Genomic DNA, 14,024 nt, shown 5'->3' with positions numbered 1-14,024 from the left:
GGCAGTAGTAACTATTTACATCTTATGTTTCAATGTAATCCAGCCTAGCCATCCTGTCATTTCAAGGAAGGGAATCCTGCCTTGCTGTGCTTTTACACTTTATACATAAAGGTATGCGTGATGTGAGATGGTAAAGACAAGCTATTTATCTTTGTAGGTTAGTTTTTAGAGCGGGTGACAGAGTGAATGTCGTTGGGACAGGTTAAGCTAAGAATTCAGTAGTTCTAGGGAAGTTGCAGTTGGGTGTAAATCCGCAGGTAAGTAAGGTGAGGCCTCCAAGGTTAGGTTAGGTGGTGTTCTTGTGTCCATTTCCCTCGTAAATGTTTTTCTTCAGCCTATCCCAACGAACTACAAAGTGTTCTGGCAAATGCAACTAGTAACATGTTCAAGTATTGGTAAGTAGCAGGTCACAGGAAGTGTTAGGCCCCGTGGTAACGATACGCTGACGTGTAAGGTCATGGGGCGGGTGATTCATTAGGGTAACACAACTTACACTGTAAATAAACTTCCTTTTCTCTTGCCCTAGCTAAATCGTGTCTGCCGATCTACGAACCTTCCATGTCGAATTTTAGCTTTGGATTCCTTCAGCTGTGGCCTAGATGATTAAAAGATCGACCAGAAATACTCTTGTACGGACCATAATCCTGGTGTGCGAAATAAACAACTGTTGCTGAAACCCTATCACAGGTTTACAAAGATCCAATAGGCGACACTAAATGCCAACGTTATCTTGGTTTAAGATTTTAACAATTGCTCTCCATTTAAAAAACGGATGAAATATGATTTTTCGGATAAGCTAGTACAATATTTACGATTATGATTTCACCATGCAATTAGTGTAATTGATTAATTCATTACTATCTTGTTTAACAATATTGGAGCACTATACTTTCAATGAAAAAATATATCTGGGTGGAAGGAAAAAATAAAAATGGAAGAAAATTGAGGTAAACAGTAATCTAACCTAATTTAGGATACTTTGCCCTACCTAGCCAGGGTTCACATGACCATATAGGCTAGATATCAGAATTACATAAAAACCATTGGGAAAATAATGCTGTACCACTTTAAGAATGAATGATGTTAAAAGCTATATAACACACTCCATGACACTGAATAGGCAACAATGTTTCAAAACTTTGGACAATACTATGGAGAGACATCGCTTGTTGCATTAGTATATATGAACAGGGAGACATGTCTGCACAGATGTAAACTAGGGCGTCAGTTGAATATAGTATCACAAGGCAAACAGTCAGATTAATTAGCATACAGAAATGGGACTATATCTCTGTTATTAATAGTTTTTGAAATATGTTTCTTAGACGAAGAGTATCTCAAATTTTTTTAGGAACTTCATCAAAATATGTCATCGACATAAGAGAACACTGTATAATATGGTGAAATGATACAATACTGTATAGTACTGGATATGAATACTGATCTAATTAGAAACTGTGTACATTATTATAAGTGTTAATGAAATTGTTCTGACATGTCATCCTTACATTTTTATAACTGCAGTCGGGAGTTCTTTTATGCATTTAAAGTATAATTACATTCTGTTTGCATATGTTGCATATGATATTATTTGCAAGTCTTGAATTGCGCTTTGTCAATTAATTGGCGAATAGTGGGAGAGGAATTTCTGTTATCCTTTCCCAAAATTTGTTAAAGCTTTTGAAAGGAGAGTGGCTGTTACATGTTAGTGTCAAGACCCAAGGTTATACACAAAGTAATGTTCGAGAGCATACAGTAGTAGGTTAACCAGACCTCAGTTTATATGGAATTTACTTTGCGTTACAAAAGTCGAATGATAGTACAAATTACATAGGGATCGATGCCCTATTGGGGATATTCTTTTGTTTTATCATTGTATGAATGAACAATATATTTTTGTTCGGTACAAAAACAAACCTTTGTTCTTTACATAGGGGAGATACTGTAACAGCAAAGCTGGAGAATATGGGAGTTAAAACTTTTATAACAAGTTGTAAACAGGTGGCTGGTAATTACCTGGCTGGGAGCGGTGAAGTCTCGCCCCTCTGCTTGCCCACTGAGTAGTCATTTTGATGGCAGCTGCCAGTGGAACAGACATTCTTCCACTGTCTCAAGATTTTAGTAGATATTTGCTTTCCAGCTTATTTACTTCTGCACTCTTGGACACTTATTCCCAATAATGGTGCTAACAACTTCTTTGGACATTGTCCTTGGGTCTGAGATATGGTAAATGATAGCAGGTCTCCTGCAACTCAAATGACTGGCAAAAGGTGAATGCTGGGCTCTCACCTTTGCTCCCCATACGTCAAACTTCTTTGAAATGGAAGGAAACTGTATCAGAAGGAACAAGCCTCTTCCCAAAGGAATGCTGTGTCCTTCTTTGGATACACACACTCACAAGCAATGTGTCTCCTAGCGATCGCTGTAGAATCAACGTTCCCCGACGGGATTGAAGCACTGATTGCCAGATTTGGTCTGTGACCATTTCGCTTTTTAGGGACCTGAGCGTGCTTAACAAGTGAGCATGCTCACCCCTGTGGAGGAAACATGCTTAATGCTAACATGTCTCTCAACGTGCTCACCTGAGAACACGTAATGCAGTCAGCATACATGTAGAGCCCTCACCTGAGCATGCTAGCTCTTCGGAGTGTATGCATGTCTTTCTTCAACTGCGTAACACGCTCGGTGTGCGCCCAAGGTGAATGCAAGACTCACCCGAGCGCTCGCTTTCACCTGAGTACTTTATGCTAGCTCATTGTAGCATATGCATGTCTTTCTTCAAATGCGCTGGCATGAACGTGCGCGTTGGGTGACTGACCATGCTTGACCCCAAGGTGTGATCCTACAGCTGAGCATGTACAGGATTAAACCAAGTTTGAACTCTCTTTGAGAAGAGACTTTACACCTGCGAGAGGTAAAATGCAGGATTTGAATGGGGTACAATGATGTAACTTGGAATCTTTTTTTTTTGTATTTAATAATTAACCCTTTTACCCCCAAAGGACGTACTGGTATGTTTCACAAAAGCCATCCCCTTATCCCCTGGACGTACCGGTACGTCCTTGCAAAAAAATGCTATAAAAATTTTTTTTTCATATTTTTGATAATTTTTTGAGAAAATTCAGGCATTTTCCAAGAGAATGAGACTAACCTGACCTCTCTAAGACAAAAATTAAGCCTGTTAGAGCAATTTAAAAAAAAAGTATAATGCAAAATGTGATGGGATAAAATTAACCCCTTGGGGGTTAAGGGTTGGAAATTTCCAAATAGCCCGGGGGTAAAAGGGTTAAGGACGATAGAAATAAAGTCAGTAGGGCGTATGTTGTAGAGATGTAAAAAGTGGTATTGCTGTATAACATTTCTTTAGTATTCTCTTGTTATGAATAATTTTGTACAGTAGAGTGATTTTCGTGGTATATATCTTATCCACCTAACCCATTTATGGTCCAAGATCTCCTAACTTTTTTGCATGTTCTCTTATGCTTTGATGGTCGCATACCCGTGTCTTAATACAGTGCATGTGTCTTTATTTTAACAAGATTCCTTCCAACAGTTTTAAAATTATTTATATTTTTTTCAAACAAAATTTATTTTGACAATAAAAACCTATAAAGTTTACATGTAAAGAACTTTGCACATACTCAACACCTAGTGGATATCAAGAGAAGTACTCTACCAGGGAAAGTGTTCCATGGCATATGCTCACATAGAGGGCAGACATCAAGGAAAATCCTTCAGGACAGATGTTGTTGCAGAAATATAATTTTCCCAGAAAACCACTTTTTACAAAATTTTAGGACAATCTGAACTACTATTTTGTTCTTGTTTTTTTTCTCATGTTAACTAACGTACAATCCGTTTTTATTTGTCAAATGTTGTAATTAAACTCAGTTTCTTGCCATGAGCATTTTACTTGTGTTTTGGATGGCTGAATGACTTTTTCCTAAATTACTGAATGTAGGCCTGATAGAAAATAACCTGAACCAAAGGTAGTATTCTTTATACTTGCACTGTATTAGCAATCAGCAGAGAATGAAATATCCTTACAGGTTGCTAGTTGCAGTCATGTTATTGAATTAGTTTTTCTCAATTGTTGGATGTACAAGCTCATCCAACATTTTAACGGAAAACATATCAATTTAGGTTGGAAATTAGAGCATTTAAAGAATTTAGTACTGAACTCAAGGATAGGAGACATATGTGCTTATCAGCATTATCAGAAACTTGTTGATATGATAAGATCATGATTATTATTAGAATCCTAATCTTTTGAATGCCATATAAGAGTTTGCCCCTGGACATTTTTCCTCGCATATGGGATCAGGTGTTGCTAATCATAACAGTAAGTACCGGTAGACGAAATGACTTTCTTTCAGTACCAGTGAGTCCAACTTTCGGTAAGCATGTAGTGGCTGATGGTGTATACAATATATGCAGTACATACAGAGGGTCCTCAACTTTCAAAACTTAATTGGTTCCAAGAAGCTGCTTGTAAGTTGAATTGGTTGTTGTAAGTCAATTTTTTTTTAAAATTTTGCCCTAGGGAAGGCCTAGCCTGAATTCCATACCTAGGATTTCCAGCTTCACAGTTTAGCTGTTCTTGGTACCTTGTCCGAGACTTTGAGAAGACCTTAGTCAAAGTTCCGATTCTCCAGACTCTCTGCTGCCCTATAATCGAGGAAGAGGTTAGACGAGTGACATGGTCTCTCTTTCTTAGAGTCCCACTCTGAGAGGTGTAGGAGCTCCTTAGTGTAGTGCCAAGGCACATGGCCAAACTAGGACCCTGCCGGGCCACACACCCCATGTTCAAGCCCTTCTTCATCCCCTCTCACCGTGAAGCTTGGAGTGGCTTGTAGAGAAGTTTTTATGCCCCATGAGGGCTCTGCAGTGCTATCTGAAGAAGACCTGAGTGTCAGGAACTCTTCCTCAGCACGGGCAGAACCAAGGAAGCAGTGTCTAGAAAGCGATCTCTCTGGACTTTGTGAGTTGATCTGTAATGCATACGCCTCAACAGCTGAGAGAGTCTAGTTACCAGCTAGGACTTGAACTTGCAAAGTCAGCAGCTAGATCCCACCCTTGCCTTCAAGAGGAATCTTGCAGTTGGCCTGGTGTTGAAAGGTTGGTGTGTGTATACACGAGACCACCTTCATGATTTTTACTCTACAGGAGTACCCACAAGACCCCTAATGCCTTTGCATTTGGTCTTGTGGTGGCTGCTCAAGTAATGGTGTAGTAGGCCCAGATCCCATACAGGATGGTAAGTACCTTGTCTATGGTAATGTATAGATGCAAGCTCCAATGGAGGCAGAATGGCTGGTTTTCACCTCCGTTCTTTATGCCCCTCTCATAGGGACGAAGTGGTTGAAGCGTTATTCGCAGGATCTGACTTGATGCTGGTAAATTACACTTCTGAGCTCCATTCTCTAGACGCTAGAGACATTCTCCTCCATCCTATCTAAACAAGTGAGAGGATGGTGGAATATATACCTACCCTTTGGTCATAATATGCCAAGTTTATTATTCTGGACTGCTTTTCCATTTTGGGGGAAGGGAAATCTACTTTGATTATGTACCAATATTTTTGGACAGGTCAGGCCCTATCAGTCTATTCGTCATAATGGTGGGAGGTTGTTGGAGTCCTCATCTTTGCTCCTTTATTGGAGTAGGTAAATTGACATTTCCAGAGAAGAAATAGACCCTACCAGTTTGATTCTAGGGAACTTCTGACCAACCAAGCTTTGAACCTCCCTACTTAAAGAATGATGGTTTGTATTATGCGGAGGAACAAATCATAATTTTTTAGCAATGTGTATTATTCATAGCTATACAAACCTGAGTCCTTTAGGTTATACTGTACTTCTTTCCTCAACCACCCCTCTTAGTCCTGTGCCAAAATGTCACAAATGAAGAGACTGACAGGTAAGGAGCCAGGGCCCCTCACTCTTACTTCTGTCACTTAACTAATCATTAAAATGATTTAATGGCCGTCCAGCTCGCACTGAAAGCATATTCCCTACCAAAAGGAGTATATAGGAAAAACACAAATTACATTAGAAATTTGTAATATTATAATCACCTCAACTTGTGATGTAAGGCTTTTGTATTTGAACTATTTTATCCCATTAAACACAATAAACTAATTCCATTTCTCTGTTTGACTGATTTGCATTATGTTTCCTTTGCAGGTACTCTACCACTACAAAAGCCAAATGAGTAACGCAGGCGAACAAGATAGAACGGAGAGAGGGGGTGGGGGTGAAGGCGAAGATGCTGTAACTCCTGTACGTCCGAGTGATACTGTTGTAACTTCGTGGCCCATAAGTCCTGTTAGCAATTCCAACAGTACCACAACACTCAATGAAAATTCAAGTTTAACAGCTAATGAAGAAGAGTTTGATACATACTTTGCTGATGAAAAAATCCAGATACCCAAGACAGAAAATGTAAGTTTATCACCTCTCTTTTCTCATAATTGTAGAGTTTTATTAATATTAAGTATGAGACTGTTTAATGGTACACATTATAAACCACCTTGGCTCTACATAAGACTGTTGTTCCTAAGTGAATTCAGACCTTCGTCCTTTAGTAGAGATAAGATTCTAGCGAAAGCTGGAAACCATCAGTGAAGAATTATCGAGGTTCTGGCAGCCACCACATAGTATCCAATGATGGTACAGATCTGACAGCGCTCAGACACTTCATTCCATTTTTGGCCGTCAAGCTGCAGCGATGTGTTCTTGACGCGCTCCAACCGGCCTGAAGCTTTTCAGTAATTTCTCTTTCTTATTTCAGTTTGGGTAAGGCTGAGATTGATCCTCATCCTGTGTTTGTGGTGTAGAGGGCACTGTTGCACGACATACTAGCCTTGTGATGTGTGGTTGTCCTCCCAGTGAGCGAAGTTTTAGAGTAGGAGGAAGAAGAGATCCAAATGCGATCCAATCATTCTCTCGGGTTTAAGATTGGGAAAGTCGGCATGATCCCGACTTCTAATTATTGAAACTCTCCACACTAGTCCTTCTTCGGTTAGGTCTTCGAAAGGTAAACCGAAGGTGACCGATGACCTTACGTTCGTTGAGGGAGTTCCCAAGGTGTTAGACCCCCCTGCTTTCCCTGGCCTAGAGAAACAGGGAGACTTCTCCTTGAGAAGGATCTTAAGTTTTGCTCTTCCCTGTAGCCTATGCTTGTATGAAAATATCCTGAATAACCATGGATTTGGGCCTCACCTTAGATGGGTTGATTTTACTGCCCCCTGTCCCTCCCAAGGAAACTTAGATGTAGGACGAGGCTTTGGATGGGAAAAAGGAGCTTTTCTTTATCAGTTTGCTTTTGAGCCTGTTCCTGGTTTCTAGAGGCTGCAGCCTTGTGAAAGAGGTCATGTTTCTTCTTTAGGAAGGGCCAAAAACCTTTCCTCAATTCTAGTAGTGAAGTGGCCATTGCCTCTGCATTGGCTTTGTCCACTAGTGCTTTGGAGAAAATGAATTTGTCTAAAGAATAATTATAAAGGAATCCTTTACCTTAACTTTACCCAGGTCAAAGATAGACATCACGTGGTGCCTCACCTTGAATTTTTCTTCAATAAATTTCTATAAGGCCTCATAGGTAGGCTTACAAAGTAGCTTTGGTATATCAGACATGACTGACTGGGGATCCTCCAATAGCCCTCATTTCCAAAGAGGACAGTATAAACACTAGGTTAAATAGAGTCTGCTGGGCACAATTCTGCAGTCCTAAGGTGTTACCGAACTAAAGGAAAATTGTCACCCAATTGGATGGTGCCTACTTGAATATCCCATTATTTAGGGAGATAGACTTCACAAAGACCTTTCGCAAACTCCTTCAGATATACTGTAACCCCCAAGGGGGCTACATTCTTTGGGCAAGGTAAAATCTACCTCAAGCAGCACCTCACTCATTAATTCAGATGCCAACTTCGTCATTTGGTCAAAAGTGAATTTTTGGCCTAGCGCTGTCACTCCAACCACAGAATCATTAAGAAAACTATAATCTAAAATTAAATCCTCTTGCCTCTGATGCTGCCTCCTTCAGAGTATTTAAGGGAGACTTATATGGCATCAGGACAACCTCTTTTGGGGTCAGCTGAGGACATGCCTTAAGTGACGTATCTTTGAACCTCTATTGTGATTCGGGAAATGCCATTAGGTTCTCTGATTCAGTATCATCAAATGGCAAGTCCGGATTCTTATGTCAAAGTATACTTAACTTGGGCCAGAAGTTATATTCATCACAGGATTGCCAAGGGTTTCTCACAAGGGCGCTCTCCTCTACATCAATGGAAAAAAAGTCATTTCTGCCACTATCCATCCCCCTTCCACTGAACCCCCCAAGACTCTGTTCAGAAGGAGCCCAACCCCCACAGGAGCCTTCTCAGGAGTCCGAAAACCCAAAAGTCCCGCCACCAACGGATCTACAGACTGGGATGGAAAGGAAGCAGAAAGAGGGAAGAAACTCCCTCGAAGGGCAGTACTTTTAGCGTGCTGACTGTAGAGGGAGTTATCGAAGCCTAAACTATCTTGAAAGGGGCCTGGTCCACCATGCCCCTTTTCCAAAACCTTTAATTGATACACCTTGAATTGCAGGTCAGATGAGATCCCCGAAAGTCTTTGCTGGGTAAATATTTAGTAGTGGACCCAGCCATTTTTCAATATTAAACTTACCCGATAATCATGTAGCTGTCAACTCCGTTGCCCGACAGAATTCTACGGGAGGGATACGCCAGCTATCACTATACTAGAAGGGGGTGTACTCACAAGCGCCACCTGTGGCCAGGTACTACAGTACTTGTTGTTGTCGCCACCTCACTTTTTCCTCTGTCGTGCTTCCGGCTAGACGTTCTAGGATACGCTTATGATTTTGGAGTATTGTTCACGGTTTGGTGAAGTATTTCTCTAATTTTGCAGCTATTCGCTATACTGGAAACTTCTATGTTAGCTTAGCTAGCGTTTGGATTTAATTTATTTTTTATGGTGACGAAGAGAGTATGAACTCTCTTTCACCTTTAAATGGCCGACCCTCCCCTTAGACGGAAGTGTTGGTGTCTAAGAGAGTATAGACTCTCTTTCTTAGTTTTGTTATAGATTTATTTTATATCTCTCCGCCTTTTATAGGCCTCTTCGATTAACTTACTTTTATTATAAACTTATTAAAATTAATTTTTATATTTGTTTATATTCGACCTTTCCTAATAGTAGGCGGTCTTTTCTTGGTACCGAAGTTAATTAACATTGAGCCCGTCATTTCGGTTTTACCTGTTAACATATTATGCTATTTTAATGTCTTTGAAAGAATTTCTTTGATAGTCTCGTACTGTTTTCAAAGTTGAACTAACGTTTTGTTTTGTCTCTGCAGTTGTTGACGTTCAGAACGTTCAACTTGCGCTCTATCGTTACGATAGAGAAAGAATTTTCACGGTGTCACGTTGCAGTAAGAGTAACCGTGTCTAGCGTTTTGTTCATTCTTTCTTAACTTAATGGTTTTAATTCTAATAAAGGAACTTTTCATTTTGGGAAATATTTCAGTTTTTTCCTTTAACAATAATATGTTTTAACGATATATATGATTGGGCTCTTCTCTCAGGTTCTAAGTCAAGAGAGAGAGAGAGAGAGAGAGAGATAGAGACGGAGGGAGAAAGAGGAGGGTAAACGTTTCATTCAAGCGAGTAACGTTGTTATCATTTTTGCTCTTCTCCCTAGTCTCTTTAGGGGAAGAAGGTAAACGTTTCTAGAGTGATCTAGTGTTTAGTCTCTTTCCAGCCACTGAATTATTTATCTTTCATTAGATTTTTCTGTTACATTGTAATTCTGTTTTCGCAATTACTAACTTTGAGAAAGGATAGAATTGCGTGTTTCAGGTACAAACCACTTAAAGTTTCGAGTTCAGTGAAATAAGTGCAAACAGAAAATCAAAGTGATAAGTGATTAGCGCAAAGTGTGTCAGTGTTGTGCGTGAGGGTACTTCTGTGCGCGCCAGTCGTCCTCCCAGTCCGGGACCTCTTGCAAGCTCCCAAGCCCAGGGGAGAAGCAATGTCGAAGGGCAAAAGGGTTCGGCAGGCCTTGATCGGCGCACAGAAGTATCCTCGGTGGTTGCGGGCGTGTCTTACAGAGACCGTCACTCCCACCCGCAGACGATTGAGCCCTTATTTTGCTCGTCTGCAGAAGAAATTTAGGGGAGATAACGCTGGTCTCAGGTCTCAAGACCTCTTAAACGTAAAGTCCAGACCTATGCCAGACGTACGAAGTTAGAGTTCTACAACCCGGATGCAGTCATTGGGTTAGCTCTGACTCGCCGCAGTCATCAGTTGAATGCACTCCGCCTAAGAGGAGTAAGGTTCTGCCGCAACAGATCTCTGCTGTTAAGGCTTTACCTCAGCAGACCTTAGTGTCTGCCGACCCCAAGTTGACTCTACTGCAGTCCATGCAGTCACAACTTTCGGTCTTGTTGCGTGAGTGTCGGGCTGAGAAGGTTGCGCCTCCGCCTGCGCTCGCTCCGCCTGCGCTCGCTCTGCCTGCGCTCGCTCCGCCTGCGCTCCCTCCGCCTGCGCTCGCTCCGCCTGACCGCAGTACCGCCTGCCAGGCGTACGATGTTGAGCCACGTTATGAGTTTACTGATCCCAGTGGTGTGCAGCTCCCTCCGCCTTCCTTAAGGCAACCTCAGCAATGGGAACAGGAGGCTTATACCTCTCTTCCTCCGCTTCCACTTGCTGTTCCACCAGTGAGGCAACACTCGCTTGAGGTACAACAACCTCTCCCATCCATGAGTCAGTCTCCTCAGCTCTCGCTGCAGCGAGCTCAACCCTCCTCAAGGCAAGCACCTCAACACCTTAGCCTTGCGCCTCAGGAGCCTCAACTTGCGAGACATTTACTGCGTTCTGCGCAGCCACTACCTCATCGCTCTCAGCTCACACCGCAGGAACCTCAACTCGTTCCTCAGGAACTTGCTACTGCGCATCCGCCAACCACTCAGCAAGCGCAACCCTTGAGTTCAGCCACTCATGCCAGGAGTCAGCCTCCTCCACCCATGCGCCTACCTTCTGCTACTTCTTTTGATCAGCCTTTGCAGACTGAGCCTCAGGTGTTCCCTCAACAGAGTCTTGAAGAGGAAACCACAACTATTGTTGTTCCAACTCGTTCTGACTCTGCTGTTCAGCATACCTTACCTCCATTTTCAAACATTATGATAATGGAGGTTATTTGTATTACTTATTTAAAAATATATTTGTATTCCTTGCAATATATTTTTAACAAATCGCAAAATATGGCAAAAATCATGAGTTATGCTTGTAAGGTAATATTATGTTGATATTAAACCCCTTGCAAGCATGCATGTAGTAATGCAGTGTTGCCAACAGGGTGAGTTTCCCTTTCCGGAGGTGAAGTAGATTATAGTACATTTAGTGTAGCTTAATTCTACGATTATCATGCCGGCTATCAAATTCATCAACAAAACAGTCTAAATCAATTCCCTCGGCACGTGCACTTTCAATGGACGGTAATGCGATATTACTCACTCTAGCACTGGTCATGGAATTTCTGAGAAATGTTACACGCCATGCAACACGCTCTGCTTACCTTACAGCATGTTCTACATACAGCATGCTCTGCATACAGCATGCTCTGCTTACAGCATGCTCTGCATACAACAGGCTCTGCATACCTTACCGCATGCTTCTCAGTCACACATCTTTGGTTGTTGCCAACTCACTAGACTGTCAAGCAGTTTCTTAACGTTGCCTTCTAGTCTGCTGCGTTTGCACAGTGTAACCCTCACTGAGAGAACTTAGCTTTTCTCGGATATGGTCCCTGTAGATGAGAAAGTGCTTTTCTCCCTCCTTCTGATATTCCCTTGAGGACTCTGTCATTTGGAGAGGAGCCTTTAGCTGCGTAACCTCCTATGGACTTTTATTTAAGCATAACATGCTTCCAGGGAAGGTAATGGTCCCACTTCAGTCGCTAATCCCGTCTGTTACCACACCTGCTCCCATAGTCCTTGAGCTGTGTTGCAAGACATGCAGTCCAAACTTAGTCCTTGTTAGAGGATTTTTTGTTTACGGAGTCAGTGTGTCACTGGGAAGACGTTCAACAACCAGCAGGAGTGACTTGTTGTGACGCAGTACGGCAACCTTAGCAACCCGATAAGGAGTTGTCTGTACGACCCAGACAGTCTAGACAGCTTCGGGTTGTCACTGTACTTCCTCGCTTCCCCATGGTTGACAGTTCACAGACTGTGCAGCAGTACCATGATCTTGTGTCCGGCTCCGTCAGACGACTGGCTTTTAAGAGCTCCCACAAGTCGTCGCTGTCTGGAGATTCTCAAATGGACTATGGATCTGACCAAGGAACTGGGCCTCCTGGTCAATTTTGAGGAGTCTCAGCTCGTCCCATCCCAGACCATTGTCTCCCTGGGTATGGATCTTCAGAGTCGAGCTTTTCGGGCTTTTCCGTCGGCCCCAAGGATCTTCCAAGCCCTAGAATGCATCCAGAGCATGCTGAGAAGGAACCGATGCTCAGTCAGGTAGTGGATGAGTCTAACAGAGACACTTTCATCGCTGGCCCTGTTCATCGTGTTAGGGAGACTCCACCTTCCCCCCCTTCAGTATCATCTAGCTGCTCACTGGATAAAGGACATGACGCTAGAGACGGTCTCAGTTCCTGTTTCCGAAGAGAGAAGGTCTTCTCTCGCGTGGTGTAAGAACAGCTTTCTTCTCAAGGAAGTCTACCTTTGGCTGTTCAGAAACCCGACCGCCGTCTCCTCTCGGACGCATCAGACACGGGCTGGGGTGCGACTTTGGACGGATAAGAATGCTCGGGAACATGGAATCAGGAGCAAAGGACACTTCACATCAATTGCAAGGAGTTGTTGGCGGTTATTCTGGCCTTGATAAACTTCAAGTCCCTCCAGCTTAACAAAGTGGTGGAGGTGGACTCTGACAACACCACAGCCCTGGCTTACATCTTCAAGCAGGGAGGGACTCTTTCGTGGAAGTTGTTCTAGATCGCAAGGGACCTCCTCATCTGGTCTAAAGATCGAAAGCTCACGCTGGTAACGAGGTTCATTCAGGGCGGTATGAATGTCATGGCAGATCACCTCAGCCGCAAGGGTCAGATCATCCCCACAGAGTGGACCCTTCACAAGAATGTTTGCAGCAGACTTTGGGCCCTGTGGGTTCAGCCAACCATAGATCTGTTCGCTACCTCGATAACCTAGAGACTCCTGTTGTATTGTTCTCCGATTCCAGACCCAGCAGCAGTTCACGTGGATGCTTTTCTGCTGGATTGGTTCCATCTCGACCTGTATGCATTCCCGCCGTTCAAGATTGCCAACAGGGTACTTCAGGAGTTCTCCTCTCGCAAGGGACACGGCTGACGTTGGTTGGCTCCGCTCTGGCCCGCGAGAGAATGGTTCTTAGAGGTACTGCAATGGCTGGTCAACATTCCCAGGACTCTTCCTCTAGGAGTGAACCTTCTACGTCTACCTCACGTAAAGAAGGTACACCCTATCCTCCACGCTCTTCGTCTGACTGCCTTCAGACTTTCGAAAGACTCTCAAGAGCTAGGGACTTTTCGAAGGAGGCAGCCAGAGCGATTGCCAAAGCAAGGAGAACATCCACTCTCGGAATCTATCAGTCTCAAGGGGAAGTCTTCCGTAGCTGGTACAAGACCAATGCAGTTTCCTCAACCAGTACCACGGTAACCCAGATTGCTGACTTCCTGTTATATCTAAGGAAAGTAAGATCCCTTTCAGCTCCTACGATCAAGGGTTACAGAAGTATGTTGGCAGCGGTTTTCCGCCACAGAGGCTTGGATCTTTCCACCAACAAAGATCTACAGGACCTCCCTAGGTCTTTTGAGACCTCAAAGGAACGTCGGTCGTCCACTCCAGGCTGGAATCTAGACGTGGTCCTAAGGTTCCTTATGTCATCAAGATTTGAACCTCTCCAATCAGCCTCTTTTTAGGACCTCACGTTAAAAACTCTTTTCCTCGTGTGCTTGACAACAGCTAAAAGAGTA

At 43.0% G+C, this 14,024-nt stretch overlaps 1 protein-coding gene across 6 annotated transcripts in view; it reads left to right on the top strand.

Moving 5' to 3' along the window:
* Mvl (Malvolio) overlaps positions 1 to 14,024 on the top strand; it is a 53,317-nt gene that overhangs the window by 2,905 nt on the left and 36,388 nt on the right. For 5 of the 6 annotated variants that reach the window (XM_068345303.1, XM_068345302.1, XM_068345301.1 and 2 more), the window contains exon 2: positions 6,186 to 6,443. In XM_068345303.1, the coding sequence (XP_068201404.1) occupies positions 6,210 to 6,443 (234 nt within the window). In that variant the 5' untranslated portion in view covers positions 6,186 to 6,209. Of the gene's footprint in view, positions 1 to 4,302; positions 4,343 to 6,185; positions 6,444 to 14,024 lie in introns of those variants that run through there. The other variant, XM_068345306.1, reaches the window with a different exon arrangement.

The sequence above is a fragment of the Palaemon carinicauda genome, chromosome 21, assembly GCF_036898095.1.
Source record: "Palaemon carinicauda isolate YSFRI2023 chromosome 21, ASM3689809v2, whole genome shotgun sequence".
NCBI classification, from domain to species: Eukaryota; Metazoa; Arthropoda; class Malacostraca; order Decapoda; family Palaemonidae; genus Palaemon; species Palaemon carinicauda.
This window is presented reverse-complemented; position numbering and strand designations above follow the sequence as displayed.